The 15,185-nt window shown below is 43.0% G+C and overlaps 1 protein-coding gene across 2 annotated transcripts; it reads right to left on the bottom strand.

The window, feature by feature from the left end:
* Positions 1-454: 454 nt before the first annotated feature.
* On the bottom strand, positions 455-15,185 carry LOC121579162 (tetratricopeptide repeat protein 1-like). Of its 2 annotated transcripts, none has more exons than XM_041893504.2 (8): positions 15,089-15,185; positions 13,421-13,985; positions 13,230-13,290; positions 9,898-10,010; positions 7,996-8,032; positions 6,293-6,441; positions 1,695-1,749; positions 455-828 (listed from the first exon to the last, which is right to left on the bottom strand). In XM_041893504.2, exons 2-8 carry the CDS (start codon positions 13,961-13,963, stop codon positions 695-697), a joined length of 1,092 nt encoding a protein of 363 aa, XP_041749438.1. In that variant the 5' UTR covers positions 13,964-13,985; positions 15,089-15,185; the 3' UTR covers positions 455-694. The 2 variants fall into 2 exon arrangements, with proteins under 2 accessions (XP_041749438.1, XP_041749437.1); XM_041893503.1 differs by having other exon boundaries at positions 15,070-15,147.

The raw sequence follows: 15,185 nt of genomic DNA on the forward strand, positions 1-15,185 counted from the left end.
CAATCAAATAATTTCTTGACTAAACATACGACTTGACTGGTGGGTTGTGGGAAATCCTGTTTTGTTACTACTGTATCTGTATGTCTTAAAATCAGTAAAATTTGCTGTTTGCCTTTGTACTTGTTGTGTGAGTATTGTATTCTATATTGATTGTACTGTACTTCGCCATCCTCCTGAATATTTAAGTAAATGAAAATGGCCTCCACGAAGTAGTTAATCTTTTAATAAAATGTAACAACTACACTATGGCCCTGTACACACCGGGGTTGTACAACTGATGTACAACCCATTTGACAAAATGGTGTGATACCACATATTCTTGAGAAGTTGTCAAATGTGTTGTACATCAGTTGTGTAGCCCGAGTGTTTACAGGCCAGTGACACTTTCAATCCTCAAATCAAAGAAGTGGCAAATGAAATCGCTCCGTATAAAAACAATGACAACGCAGCAAAGTAACAGTCACTGGATCATTTAATGGCTCTTTCAGACTGTTAGACCGTGCACCATCTCTCTCACACACACACACACACACAATCTTATTTAACCATGAAAGACTTGTCTTTTGGATTTCAACCGGATCCCATTCAGACCTCTGACACACCAGTGGAGGCTCCTGACTGTCAGTCTCTTAGCTCTGAGGATGGGTGGCCAAGCCAGGTGTGACGACGGCTCTCAGACAGGCTCCTCGTGCTGTTATCTGTTGTTATTAAGATTCTGAACAAAGTTGACAGAGTAGGATCCAGTGCCTGAATCCTGGTTTACCTGGAAGTTTGATGTGGACAGACCAAATGGCCGCAGGAACATATTGCCCAAGTCCTTCAGTTTGCCTAAGGGACAGATAGATAGGGAAAGATATTAAAAGCTAAAATCATGACAAAAATGGCGATGAAAACATTTAAGTCAAATGAGAGAATACTCCAATACACTGGATGCTTAGCTATGTTCTACTCCACAAACTTAGTACATTAGAACTGAGCAGTTTTCTCCAGCACAACTCCAAGACTCTTAATGCAGTCAAATGAATAGGAAATGTTGGTTAAAGAGCCTCTCTCCTGCCTCCCTCCCTACACACTGCTTTGTGGTCAATTTCAATTCCAAGCAGTTGATGGTGTTCCCCACTCGCAGCTTAGTGAGTAACAGCTGGGTCCACACAACCTTATACTTGACCATGATGGAACAGAACCAGCCCAACAGAACCAGCCCAGCAGAACCAGCCTAACACTTCTGTTATTTTAGGATCACCCTCACCTGCCAACAATCTAAATTAAACAGATCACAGGGCACCATTCAGTGTTTTTTTTGCTCGTCAGTGAATGTACTTTAGTCTTTAAAATCAAGTTGTAGAAACATCTCAAGGATGATCAATGGAAAAAGGATCTGAGCTCAATTTCGAGTCTCATAGCAAAGGGTCTGAATACTTGGTATTCGTTTTAGATTTTTAATACATTTGCTAACATTTCTAAAAACCTGTTTTCACTTTGTCATTATGGGGTATAGTGTGTAGATTGAGGAGGATTTGTATTTATTTAATCAATTTTAGAATAAGGCTGTAACGTAACAAAACGTGGAAAAAGGGAAGGGGTCTGAATACTTTCCGAATGCACTGTACTTCAGTCTTTGAAATGTTTTCATGGGGGTGCAATCTATACAAAACGAGAAAAGCAGTTGGTGAAAAATACAATGGATCTCATACCCATCATCTCTTCCTTCAGCTTCTCATTTCGCTCGTGGATCTGTTGTGGAAGCCGCTGCACAGAGGAAAGGGAGATAGACAGTCAGTCAGGGTGAATGACTAACCATGTGCCTGGTTGCCAGTAGTCGGTGGTCCCAACGTTTCACACAAAGAACAGTTCACAGCAGATACGGTTTACCTTCTGCTGATTTTACCACAACAACCTTTTATTCTACTCAACCTGCCAGCGCTGTTTGGAATGGAACTTCACGGACTAAACATTTACTACTGCTTTACCCTAAGGTTGTCTTGGCAACATCCCTGTGGTGAGACCACTGCATTACACCTAACCCCTGGACTAGAGCTAGTGAGTTGTTGTAGTGGCGGGAGGTAATCCTTCACAGTAATACCTCATTATCCATCTCAGGTCAGAAGGAGCCCTTTCCTCTCTGCTCTGGCATATTCTATCTAGGGTGATGCAAGTCTATACAGCATGCCTCCAAGGACAGAAGTTCTCATCACACATTATTCATTCTAGACCAAACTACACTGAAGAAAAATATAAAAAAACGCAACATGCAACAATTTCAAATATTTTACTGAGTTACAGTTCATAAGGAAATCAGTCAATTGTAAAATAAATAAATTAGGCCCTAATCAATGGATTTCACATGACTGGGAATACATATATGCATCTGTTGGTCACGGATACCTTTAAAAAAAAAAGTAGGGGCGTGGATCAGAAAACCAGTCAGTATCTGGTGTGACCACCATTTGCCTCATGCAGCGCGACACATCTCCTTCACATAGAGTTGATCAGGCTGTTGATTGTGGCCTGTGGAATGGTGTCCCACTCCTCTTCAATGGCTGTGTGAAGTTGCTGGATACTGGCGGGAACTGGCACACGCTGTCTTACACGGCGATCCAGAGCATCCCAAACATGCTCAATGGATGACGTCTGGTGAGTATGCAGACCATTAAAGAACTGCGACATTTTCAGCTTCCAGGAATTGTGTACAGATCCTTGCGACATGGGGCAGTGCATTATCATGCTGAAACATGAAGTGATGGCAGCGGATGAATGGCACGACAATGGGCCTCAGGATCTCATCACGGTATCTCTGTGCATTGAAATTGCCATTGATACCCGTTGTCTGTAGCTTATGCCTGCCCATACCATAAACCCACCATGGGGCACTCTGTTCACAACATTGACATAAAAAAACTGCTCACCCATCTGCCCGTCACAGTTGAAACCGGGATTCAACTCGTGAAGAGCACACTTCTCCAGCGTACCAGTGGCCATCGAAGGTGAGCATTTGCCCATTGAAGTCGGTTTCGACGCCAAACTGCAGTCAGGTCAAGACCCTGGTGAGGACGACGAGCACGCAGATGAGCTTCCCTGAGACGGTTTCTGACAGTTTCTGCAGAAATGTATCGTTTGTGCAAACCCACAGTTTCATCTTGCAGTCAGCATGCCAATTGCACGCTCCCTCAAAACTTGAGGCATCTGTAGCATTGTGTTGTGTGTGACAAAACTGCACATTTTAGGAGTGCCCTTTTATTGTTCCCAGCACCTGTGTAATAATCATGCTGTTTAATCAGCTTCTTGATATGCCACGCCTGTCAGGTGGATGGATGGATTATCTTGGCAAAGCAGAAATGTTCACTAACAGGGATGTAAACAAATTTGTGCGCAAAATTTGAGAGAAATAAAGCTTTTTGTGTGTATGGAACATTTCAGCTCATGAAACGTGGGCCCAACACTTAAACATGTTGCGTTTCTATTTTTGTTCAGTATTATTAACTGTGGAGTTCTTGGGAGGAGTTGATTCTCTGGTACGTGCGCGTGTGTGGGCCGGGCCGGGGGAGATAAGACAAGGGTATTCTGAGACCATTTAGTATCAGATGGTGTATTTCAGATGAAAGGGAGCAGAGCCTCTATTCCAGGCCAGGCCGTGCTGCCCACGTCCCAAATGACCTTAGTGCACTAATAGGGAATAATAGAATGCCATTTGGCCCGCGGTCGCTGTGGGCTTGTTGTTGTGTTGCCTCCACCTCATGGCTACATTAGTAGGAGCTGCTGCTCGCCTCCTGTTGTTATGCAGGGCCTCATTCAGGAATCAGGAACATGGATACAGTCAACCACAAACTACAGCACAGACAGCCTCATTGAATGGAAAGAAGAAGAAAAACACGTCTTTGTCCAAGACATTTCAGTTTGCCTCGCATCTATATTGCATGTTAAACAGTTATGCATTTATTTATTTTTTGATTAATTTCAAACCATCGCTATTAAACAAGCAAGATCGATTAAATGGTTTAATAACTGGGCCTCACATCAAACTCTTGATTATTATGGATTATAATAACTCTTGGGGTTTCGCCAAAGGCAACCCTAACAACATTCATTCAATGTTGGTAAGCAAGAAGAAAATGTAAAACCAACCCTTACACAATACTGTTCATGTGTTAACTCTAACATGAAATGTGCATTTACTGAAGTTACTTTTTTATTTTATATACACACAGTACCAGTCAAAAGTTTGGACACACCTACTCATTCAAGAGTTTTTCTTTATTTTTACTATTTTCTACATTATAGAATAATAGTGAAGACATCAAATCTATGAAATAACACATACGGAATCATGTAGTAACCAAAAATTTGTTAAACAAATCAAAATATATTTTCTATTTGAGATTCTTCAAATAGCCACCCCTTTGCCTTGATGACAGCTTTGCAGTCTTGACATTCTCTCAACCAGCTTCACCTGGAATGCTTTTCCAACAGTCTTGAAGGAGTTCCAACATATGCTGAACACTTGTTGGCTGCTTTTCCTTCACTCTGCCATCCCAAACTATCTCAATTGGGTTGAGGTCGGGGGATTGTGGAAGCCAGGTCATCTCATGCAGCACTCCATCACTCTCCTTCTTGGTCAAATAGCCCTTACACAGCCTGGAGGTGTGTTGGGTCATTGTCCTGTTGAAAAACCAATGATAGTCCCACTAAGCCCAAACCAGATGGGATGGCGTATCGCTGCAGAATGCTGTGGTGGCCATGCTGGTTTAGTGTGACTTGAATTCTAAATAAATCACAGACAGTGTCACCAGCAAAGCACCCCCACCCCATAACACCTCCTCCTCCATGCTTTACGGTGGGAACTACACATGCGGAGATAATCCGTTCACCTACATCGCGTCTCACAAAGACACAGCGGTTGGAACCAAACATTTCCAATTTGGACTCCAGACCAAAGGACAAATTTCCACTGATGCCCATTGCTCGTGTTTCTTGGCCCAAGCAGGTCTCTTCTTCTTATTGGTGTCCTTTAGTAGTGGTTTCTTTGCAACAATTCGACCATGAAGGCCTGATTCACACAGTCCCCTCTGAACAGTTGATGTTGAGATGTGCCTCTGACTTGAACTCTGAAGCATTTATTTGGGCTGCAATTTCTGAGACTGGTAACTCTAATGAACTTATCCTCTGCAGCAGAGGTAACTCTGGGTCTTCCATTCCTGTGGCGGTCCTCATGAGAGCCAGTTTCATCATAGTGCTTGATGGTTTTTGCGACTGCACTTGAAGAAACTTTCAAAGTTCTTGAAATTTTCCGGATTGACTGACCTTCATGTCTTAAAGTAATGATGGACTGTCATTGCTCTTTGCTTATTTGAACTGTTCTTGCCATAATATGGACATGGTATTTTACCAAATAGGGCTATCTTCTGTATATCCCCCTACCTTATCACAACAAAACTGACTGGCTCAAACGCATTAAGAAGGAAAGAAATTCCACAAATTAACTTTTAAGAAGGCACACCTGTTAATTGAAATGCATTCCAGGTGACTACCTCATGAAGCAGGTTGAGAGAATGCCAAGAGTGTGCAAAGCTGTCATCAAGGCAAAGGGTGACTATTTGAAGAATCTTAAATATAACATATATTTTGATTTGTTTAACACTTTGGTTACTACATGATTCCATATGTGTTATTTCATAGTTTTGATGTCTTCACTATTATTCTACAATGTAGAAAATAGTAAAAAATAAAGAAAAACCCTGGAATTAGTAGGTGTTTCCAAACTTTTGACTGGTACTGTATATATATATATATATATATATATATATATATATATATTCTTTTTTTATTTGACCCCCTTTTTCGATCTTGTCTCATCGCTGCAACTCCCCAATGTGCTCTGAAGGCGAAGGTCGAGTCATGCGTCCTCCGAAGCATGACCCGCCAAACCGTGCTTCTTAAAACCCACCCGCTTAGCCCAGAAGCCAGCCGCACCAATCTGTCGGAGGAAACACTGTTCAACTGACAACCGAGGTCAGTATGCAGGCGCCCCGCCCGTCACATGGAGTCGCTAGAGCGCGATGAGCCAAGTAAAGCCCCCCCCCCGGCCAAACCCTCCCCTAACCCGGACGACGCTGGGCCAATTGTTCGCCGCCCTATGGGACTCCCGATCACGGCCGTTGTACTACAGCCCGGGATCGAACCCGGGTCTGTAGTGATGCTGCACCACTCGGGAGGCGAAGAGTGACTTTTAAATGTAAGCCTTCTCTGTTCTGCTAACAATTATCTTAAGAGTTAAATGTCAGTGGTTGCTACTAACCATGCAGGCCTCTCTGGCTGTAGGCAGGTCGGGGTCTTTCTCCAGAGCAGCCTTGTAGTCTTCCAAAGCCTCATCCAGCTTGTCTGTTTTCTCATAGAGCTCTGCCCTCCGCAGGATCGCCCGCATGTAGTTTGGGTTCAACTCGATGGCTGGAGGTGACGAAACAAGGACACATGTTCAGAGTGCTAGTTATGTATTGATGGGTATGAATAATAAAAACGGCATTCATTCAAATCTGCACCTGGTGTTGGTGATTTTGATAATAGCAACTGTAATTTAAGGAGATACGCCTGGTTTGGTTGAACAGAATTATATATGGGTTTTTTTCTCCCAGTGTTCTGGAGTGGGAAGTGTGTCTGCTTCACACACAATACACTGGGAAAGATGCGCACCATGTCCCAGACAGTTCAATAGTCTGGCAAGCCATGTCCCAGACAGTTCAATAGTCTGGCAAGCCATGTCCTAGACAGTTCAATAGTCTGGCAAGCCATGTCCTAGACAGTTCAATAGTCTGGCAAGCCATGTCCTAGACAGTTCAATAGTCTGGCAAGCCATGTCCTAGACAGTTCAATAGTCTGGCAAGCCATGTCCTAGACAGTTCAATAGTCTGGCAAGCCATGTCCTAGACAGTTCAATAGTCTGGCAAGCCATGTCCTAGACAGTTCAATAGTCTGGCAAGCCATGTCCTAGACAGTTCAATAGTCTGGCAAGCCATGTCCTAGACAGTTCAATAGTCTGGCAAGCCATGTCCCAGACAGTTCAATAGTCTGGCAAGCCATGTCCCAGACAGTTCAATAGTCTGGCAAGCCATGTCCTAGACAGTTCAATAGTCTGGCAAGCCATGTCCTAGACAGTTCAATAGTCTGGCAAGCCATGTCCTAGACAGTTCAATAGTCTGGCAAGCCATGTCCTAGACAGTTCAATAGTCTGGCAAGCCATGTCCTAGACAGTTCAATAGTCTGGCAAGCCATGTCCTAGACAGTTCAATAGTCTGGCAAGCCATGTCCCAGACAGTTCAATAGTCTGGCAAGCCATGTCCTAGACAGTTCAATAGTCTGGCAAGCCATGTCCTAGACAGTTCAATAGTCTGGCAAGCCATGTCCCAGACAGTTCAATAGTCTGGCAAGCCATGTCCTAGACAGTTCAATAGTCTGGCAAGCCATGTCCTAGACAGTTCAATAGTCTGGCAAGCCATGTCCTAGACAGTTCAATAGTCTGGCAAGCCATGTCCTAGACAGTTCAATAGTCTGGCAAGCCATGTCCTAGACAGTTCAATAGTCTGGCAAGCCATGTCCTAGACAGTTCAATAGTCTGGCAAGCCATGTCCTAGACAGTTCAATAGTCTGGCAAGCCATGTCCTAGACAGTTCAATAGTCTGGCAAGCCATGTCCCAGACAGTTCAATAGTCTGGCAAGCCATGTCCTAGACAGTTCAATAGTCTGGCAAGCCATGTCCTAGACAGTTCAATAGTCTGGCAAGCCATGTCCCAGACAGTTCAATAGTCTGGCAAGCCATGTCCTAGACAGTTCAATAGTCTGGCAAGCCATGTCCTAGACAGTTCAATAGTCTGGCAAGCCATGTCCTAGACAGTTCAATAGTCTGGCAAGCCATGTCCTAGACAGTTCAATAGTCTGGCAAGCCATGTCCTAGACAGTTCAATAGTCTGGCAAGGTGGAATTAGAACACAGATGTAATAGACTCACCCTTTGTGCAGTCAGCGATGGCTTTCTCATGCTTATCCTATTAGGGGGAAAAGGTGTTTTAAACTCAGCAGTTATCATTTTGTTGTGTATTTGTTTTGTTGGAAAGGTTATGACAAGATGACATCAATTCCAAATGACCTGTTGATGTCTTGACACGAGCCATCTGAATAACCAGGTGGAATTGTGTTTGCCAGTCAAACCTATACTAAGCTTATGTAGTATGTGGCTACAGTAGAGTACCACTAGGGGTCACTAGAGATCTGTCTCTTTGACCCACCCTCTTGGGACATATGGTGGTTTACTCAGTGCTTAATTTGAGCCTGCTGGAACAGGATCCGGCACATCTCCATTTTGGACTGTTTAGTTCCGGAACCTATTTGACCGGATCCGGTACCTCTCGTGGCATGAAAAATAATGTTCACTTTTTGCAATGTAAACATTTGAATGAAAGAGATCAAAGGTCATTTGAGTTGCCTCTTTGTTCATTCTCCCCCAAAAACGTCATGTGAAAAAGTAGATTTTCCCCCCAGGCCTGATATTCTAAGAGTTGATTGGGGTTGGGCCGGCCCGGGCTTAAGGTTTGCGCAACATTGTAACTAACCTATGTTTGAGACCAACAAGCGGACGTGGCTGTGTGAGAAGCACGCCAGTATCTCTCACTGAACTAGAATGAGATTCACTTTATATGATTTTTCTCCCTCTCGCCGCTCTGATAGACATGAGCCTGCAACTCATCATTTATTTCCTTATAGAATCATATAAAGGGTTCTGAAGGAGCTATATAAAGGGTTCTGAAGGAGCTATATAAAGGGTTCTGAAGGAGCTATATAAAGGGTTCTGAAGGAGCTATATAAAGGGTTCTGAATAACCTACTACACCATGAGAATGCCTATAATTTGGCTGCAGAGGATCAATAGCTTCTTAAAAAAATTGCCTAGCTGTGGATTGTGTGTAGCCCAATAACAAGGCATAGCCTAGTCGGGAACGCGCAGCAACTATGTCAGTGAACAAACCACACGCAGACAAAATATTTCAAATACAATCGCGGGAAAACACAGGTTGGAAAGCAAATGGCTCCTGCTGAAAAGAGAAAACAAATCCGTATACTGTAGGCTACCAAAATATTTGATCAACATTCAACAGTAGAGGCTGCTGACGGGAGGACGGCTCATAATAAATGGCTGGAATGGAGTGTAATGTCTGGAATGGAGTGTAATGTCTGGAATGGAGTGTAATGTCTGGAATGGAATGTAATGACTGGAATGGAGTGTAATGTCTGGAATGGAGTGTAATGTCTGGAATGGAGTATAATGTCTGGAATGGAGTGTAATGGCTGGAATGGAGTGTAATGGTTGGAATGGAATGGTATCAAACATGAAAATCACGTGTTTCCGATACCGTTCGATTCACTCCATTCCGGTCATTATTATGAGCCATCCTCCCCTCAGCAGCCTCCACTGACTTTCAAATATTGTTTTACATTTACATTACAAAGTAAAACAAGAGAGAGAGGGGCTTTTGGCACAAGCCCATCAGCCATCACCAGCGGTTGAGCTGCGCATCATTGGGTGAGTCAGAAAAATTGAAAAGCATTTTTAAGACTATAATTTCATATTGTAGCCTACAATATGTCTCCACACACCTAGGCCTAGGCTATTGCTGGATTCAAGAGAAGGTCGTTTTTACTGATCACAGATTCTGTCAGTGTCTAAGTAAGGTCCAGTAAGCACTGGGTTTACTTTATACAATTGTGCCATAAAATGTAGACTTCAGCCATAGCTGTCTGACACTGAAATTCAGGAGACCTCTGGAGGGTTATAACTACCCAACTAGATGATCTCAAATAGGTCCTCAGAGTTCCCCACTTGGTTAAGTTGAAATGTTGCTAGCTACCACTCTTACCAGGTGCAGGCGGGCAGCAGCACGGTTAGAGAAGAGAATAGCCCTCTCCTTGCTGTAACACACGGGGCATAATCCTAAAGCTGCGGTGTACGACTCCTCTGCCTCAGTGTGCTCTGGGAAGATATGAAGAAGTGTCAGTCAATTATCCATCCAAGTAGGCCTTGCTGCTGGTGCACACATGCAAACAGTAGACAGTGCATTCCGAAAGTATTCAGACCCCTTGACTTTTTCCACATTTTGTTACGTTACAGCCTTATTCTAAAATGGATTAAATTGTTTTTTTCCCCCTCATCAACCTACACACAATACCCCATAATGACAAAGCAAAAACAGGTTCGTAGACATTTTTGCAAATGTATTAAACAAATAACAACTGAAATATGACATTTACATACAGTACCAGGCAAAAGTTTGGACACACCTACCAATTAGGCCTTTATGATAGAGCGGCCAGACGGAAGCCACTCTTCAGTAAAAGGCACATGACAGCCCGCTTGGAGTTTGCCAAAAGGCACCTAAAGGACTCTCAGACCATGAGAAACAAGATTCTCTGGTCTGATGAAACCAAGATTGAACTCTTTGGCCTGAATGCCAAGCGTCATGTCTGGAGTAAACCTGGCACCATCCCTATGGTGAAGCATGGTGGTGGCAGCATCATGCTGTGGGGATGTTCTTCAGCAGCAGGGACTGGGAGACTAGTCAGGATCGAGGGAAAGATGAACGGAGCAAAGTACAGAGAGATCCTTGATGAAAACCTGCTCCAGAGCACTCAGGACCTCAGACTGGGGCGAAGGTTCACCTTCCAACAGGAAAACGACCCTAAGCACACAGACAAGACAACGCAGGAGTGGCTTCGGGACAAGTCTCTGAATGTCCTTGAGTGGCCCAGCCAGAGCCCGGACTTGAACCCGATTGAACATCTCTGGAGAGACCTGAAAATAGGGATGGTGCCAGGTTTACTCCAGACATGACGCTTGGCATTCAGGCCAAAGAGTTCAATCTTGGTTTCATCAGACCAGAGAATCTTGTTTCTCATGGTCTGAGAGTCCTTTAGGTGCCTTTTGGCAAACTCCAAGCGGGCTGTCATGTGCCTTTTACTGAGGAGTGGATTCCGTTTGGCCACTCTATCATAAAGGCCTGATTGGTGGAGTGCTGCAGAGATGGTTGTCCTTCTGGAAGGTTCTCCCATCTCCACAGAGGAACTCTAGAGCTCTGTCAGAGTGAACATCGGGTTCTTGGTCACCTCCCTGACCAAGGCCCTTCTCCCCTGATTGCCGAGTTTGGCCGGGTGGCCAGCTCTAGGAAGAGTCTTGGTGGTTCCAAACTTCTTCCATTTAAGAATGATGGAGGCCACTGTGTTCTTGGGGACCGTCAATACTGCAGAAATGTATTGGTACCCTTCCCCAGATATGTGCCTCGACACAATCTTGTCTCGGACCTCTACGGACAATTCCTTCGACCTCATGGCTTGTTTTTTTCTCTGACATGCACTGTCAACTGTGGGACCTTATATAGAAATGTGTATGCCTTTCCAAATCATGTCCAATCAATTGAATTTACCACAGGTGAAGTTGTAGAAACATCTCAAGGATGATCAATGGAAAAGGATGCACCTGAGTCTCATAGCAAAGAGTCTGAATACTTACGTAAATAAGGTATTTCTGTTTTTGATTTTGAATACATTTCTAAACATTTCTAAAAACCTGTTTTCGCTTTGTCATTATGGGGTATTGTGTGTAGATTGATGAGGATTTACATTTTTTTAAATACATTTTAGAATAAGGCTGTAACGTAACAAAATGTGGAAAAGGGGACGCGGTCTGAATACTTTCCGAATGCACTGTATACACAGACACAGCCTCAAAGTGAACAGTATGTTAACACTAAAGCACATTTTGGGGCTGATTCGCACTAGCTAGGTTTCCATCCAATTGGTGACAGACTTTCATGTGAAAATCCTAAAATCTGCATAAAAACAATATGCACATTTTCTCACCAGAGATGTGTTTGCATCAAAACTTGACTTATTTCGGATAAAAGGCTGTGCGTGATGACATAGTGAATAAAAAATACAAGTTAAATGGTTTTATAGGTTATATATTGTGAGCTTTTGTGAAAGAGCACAGTTAGAAAGATATGGCATATAGAAGCATACCAGATGGACATCATGAAAATGATCGGAGGAAGTTCAGGAGTAAAAACAAACAAAACATAATTATTGACTGTGTCCATAAAATGTATATAGTATGTATAAGCATGAAGTAGAGGCCTAAGCATTGTTGTTCACTAGTTTACTCCAATTAGGGAGGGGATGGTGGGGTTGGAAAGTAATAAAGGGAAATATATATATTTTTAAAGGATATATATATATATATATATATATATATATATATGCGAGAGAAAAAAAGTAAAAACATATGGGGGATTGGAAGTGATGCAGACAATTACACTGATGGAAGTTACAATCTATCTGCAATATTAAAGCTGATCTATCCCCTACATTTTTTAAAACAAAATAAATAAATAATATATATATATATTTTTTTTAAAGTTACATGGTTTTCCGTCGCATTTTCAATCCTACTGATGTTTTTTTCTCACAAAAAAGTGTGCCCACTCTGGTCTTGGCACATGCGTTCTAGCCAACAGCTGGCAGATACAGTACGGGTATAGCCTCCATCAGTGGTTCACAACCTTTTTCGGTTACTGTACCACCAACTGAATTTCGCCCTGTTCAGAGTACCCCTGGAGTACCTCCTCATGTGCATTTTACCATTAGGCCTATGATCTCAAGTACCCCGTGTGGATAGACCAAGTACCCGCAGGGGTCTTAGTACCCCTGGTTGGGAACCACTGGCCTACATGATGAGATTATTATGGACAAAAGAGCGAGATTATTTGGATTTGGTCGACCAGCAGCCGAGCATCGATCATCATGTCACCAGTATAAGATCCTCGATGTTTTTTGGAACTCTCATCCATCACCGTGCACTTTCATCACCCTGTGAAGTTAATCATAGCTTATTTCATCAGTAGCTTAATAAACTGCATGCTTTCCCGACGAGTCGTAGTGGGAGGACCACACAACATGTCATCGTGTGACTCCAAGTTTACTTCGATATGATGGTTATTATGTCAATATCTACGCACAAATGCGTTTCCACTGACATTTCTCGCATAATACATTTCACCGACATGTACTTTACTTGCATAAAAAGGTTAGATGTCAGCAATAGTTTAAGTGAATCGATGCATTCGCTAAGATCCCGTTTGACACGTTTTCTCTAACATTCATCCTACAGCAGTATACAGTCCAGCCTATAGCAGCTTACCTCCACTCTTGAACTGACTGTTCCCCTTGTCCTTTAGTCTCATGCTCTCCTCTCTGCAGCTCTATGGCACAGTGAAAACAACAAACACACAAAACAGATTGAGTTTTGTAATGTCAATTTACTGACCACCAAATGACGGTTGTAGAGTTTCAAATTGAGATTTTTTTTTTTACTCAAACTGTCAAGTTCACCTCCTTTTCCTCCTCTGTCATGTCTTTCTCCACTTCTCTCAGATACTCCTCATCAAACTCAGGAGTGCTGTTGTCTTCTTCCTTCAGTTCAGTATCAGAATCTCCCCCTTCAACTGCCACACTCTTGTCTTCTTCTTCAGTGCACTCATCCCAACTTTCTTTTTCCTCCTCTTCTTCACCTCTCTCCCCCTCTTCGTCTCCCAATAATGTAGTTCTCTCCCCTGAAAACTCAGCTTCTTCTCCTAACTCTGCATTGACGTGTTCTTTCTCTGTGTTTGGTGAACATCCCTCTGCTGCCTGGCATAATGCTGGGGCTTCTGAACAGTCAGTCCTTCTTTGCCGGTCACCCATGGAGCCGTCTGCTCCATCCAGAGACTCCTCACAGTCAAAGAAGGCATCGTCCTCCTGCTCAGTACCCCTGTGGGCTGCAGTGCTTTGGCCGTCTGGACATTCATGCTGTTCAGATTCTCTCATAGCATTGGTCAGAGAGTTGGTCATCCTGTCAAGGAGTGCCTCAGACTCCTTGTCTGCTGAGGATTCCATTTAATTTTCTCCCTGTACAAAACTTCACATAAAAGTAGGAATTGCAGTCAGTTCTACATTCAGTCAATTTAACCTGTATCTCAGTTTAATCTTGGGATAGATTATGTCAATCACACTGCACTGAGATACCAGTGACCATAGAAATCATATTTTTCACATGCTCTATCAATTCTGTGCCAGTGACATAGCTAGCTAGATCAGTCGTCTCGAGCTCTCAGTCAGAGAGGAAGGGAGAGGCCCAACTCAGCCGAAAATGTGGCATTTTTTTCATTGTTCCGCCGACCAAGCAAGGAGTTTTTGTATGGAGTGTTGAATTTGGTCAGCAAAAAAATGAATGGCTTATTTGCTAGATTATGTTTATTTGGTCTAATAGACGTTTCGTAATGCTTAAGTTGTTAGGAGTGTACTGATATAAGTAGGACATGTGACATCCCGGCAACTTTGAGTTGTCTCGAGATGGCTATGCATATTCATGTATTGGAGGTTAGTAGCATAGTCTCTCTCCATTGAATGCAGGCGGTTGACGTCAACAACCCTCATCGAATATTCAAAAAGGGATTACAATAATGAGATGTATCCACCAATCCAAAGAAAGGATAGGCGGGAGCTAGACAGCCCCCACCGTGCCACTTTGTGGACGACTCCCATTGTTAAGGCAGAGAGACATGCATCTTGTCAGTATATCCATCATCTTTGTCTCGGTAGGTTCTGACTGTTCAGTTGCAAACTTGGCTAGCTAGCCTTGTCATGTTGGCTTGCTCTCCAACACAAAAGTAGTAGAGGCACTGCTTTTTACTGCTAATACGCTAGCGACATGTCAGATAACATAATAATAGCTACCATTAGGTTTGTTTATCTAGCAGCTAGCTTTATCCCAAACATGTTTAAAACTTCAGTGTTAAAGCTAGCTTTCTGGCTAGTCAGCTAATGTTAGCTAGCTAGCAGAAAATGCTAGCTACCAGTTACAGACCCAAATGATACATATTGTGACATGTATTTTCTATGTTTTCTATATATTTGAATACTTGAAACTTAATTATGTATACACCAACGTAAAGATACACAAAAATGGTTCGTTTATGGGTATAATATGGCATATTTTCTACCTTGTAGCTACAGTCCTACCTCTACTCACGATGACATTTCCTCTATAAACATCTCTTCCGGCTGCTTATCAAATCAATACGAGGCTGAGGCACTCTGGGAGATGTAGTCATTCAGG

The sequence above is a fragment of the Coregonus clupeaformis genome, chromosome 13, assembly GCF_020615455.1.
Source record: "Coregonus clupeaformis isolate EN_2021a chromosome 13, ASM2061545v1, whole genome shotgun sequence".
Taxonomy (NCBI): Eukaryota; Metazoa; Chordata; class Actinopteri; order Salmoniformes; family Salmonidae; genus Coregonus; species Coregonus clupeaformis.

Excerpts from the sequence above, each read along its gene's own strand:
- LOC121579162 (XM_041893504.2), bottom strand. The coding sequence starts at position 13,963 with ATGGAATCCTCAGCAGACAAGGAGTCTGAGGCACTCCTTGACAGGATG. Across the intron at positions 13,291-13,420 it reads TGACAGAGGAGGAAAAGGAG|AGCTGCAGAGAGGAGAGCAT; the intron begins GTGAACTTGACA and ends ACTGTGCCATAG. Across the intron at positions 1,750-6,292 it reads CAGCCAGAGAGGCCTGCATG|CGGCTTCCACAACAGATCCA; the intron begins GTTAGTAGCAAC and ends TCCTCTGTGCAG.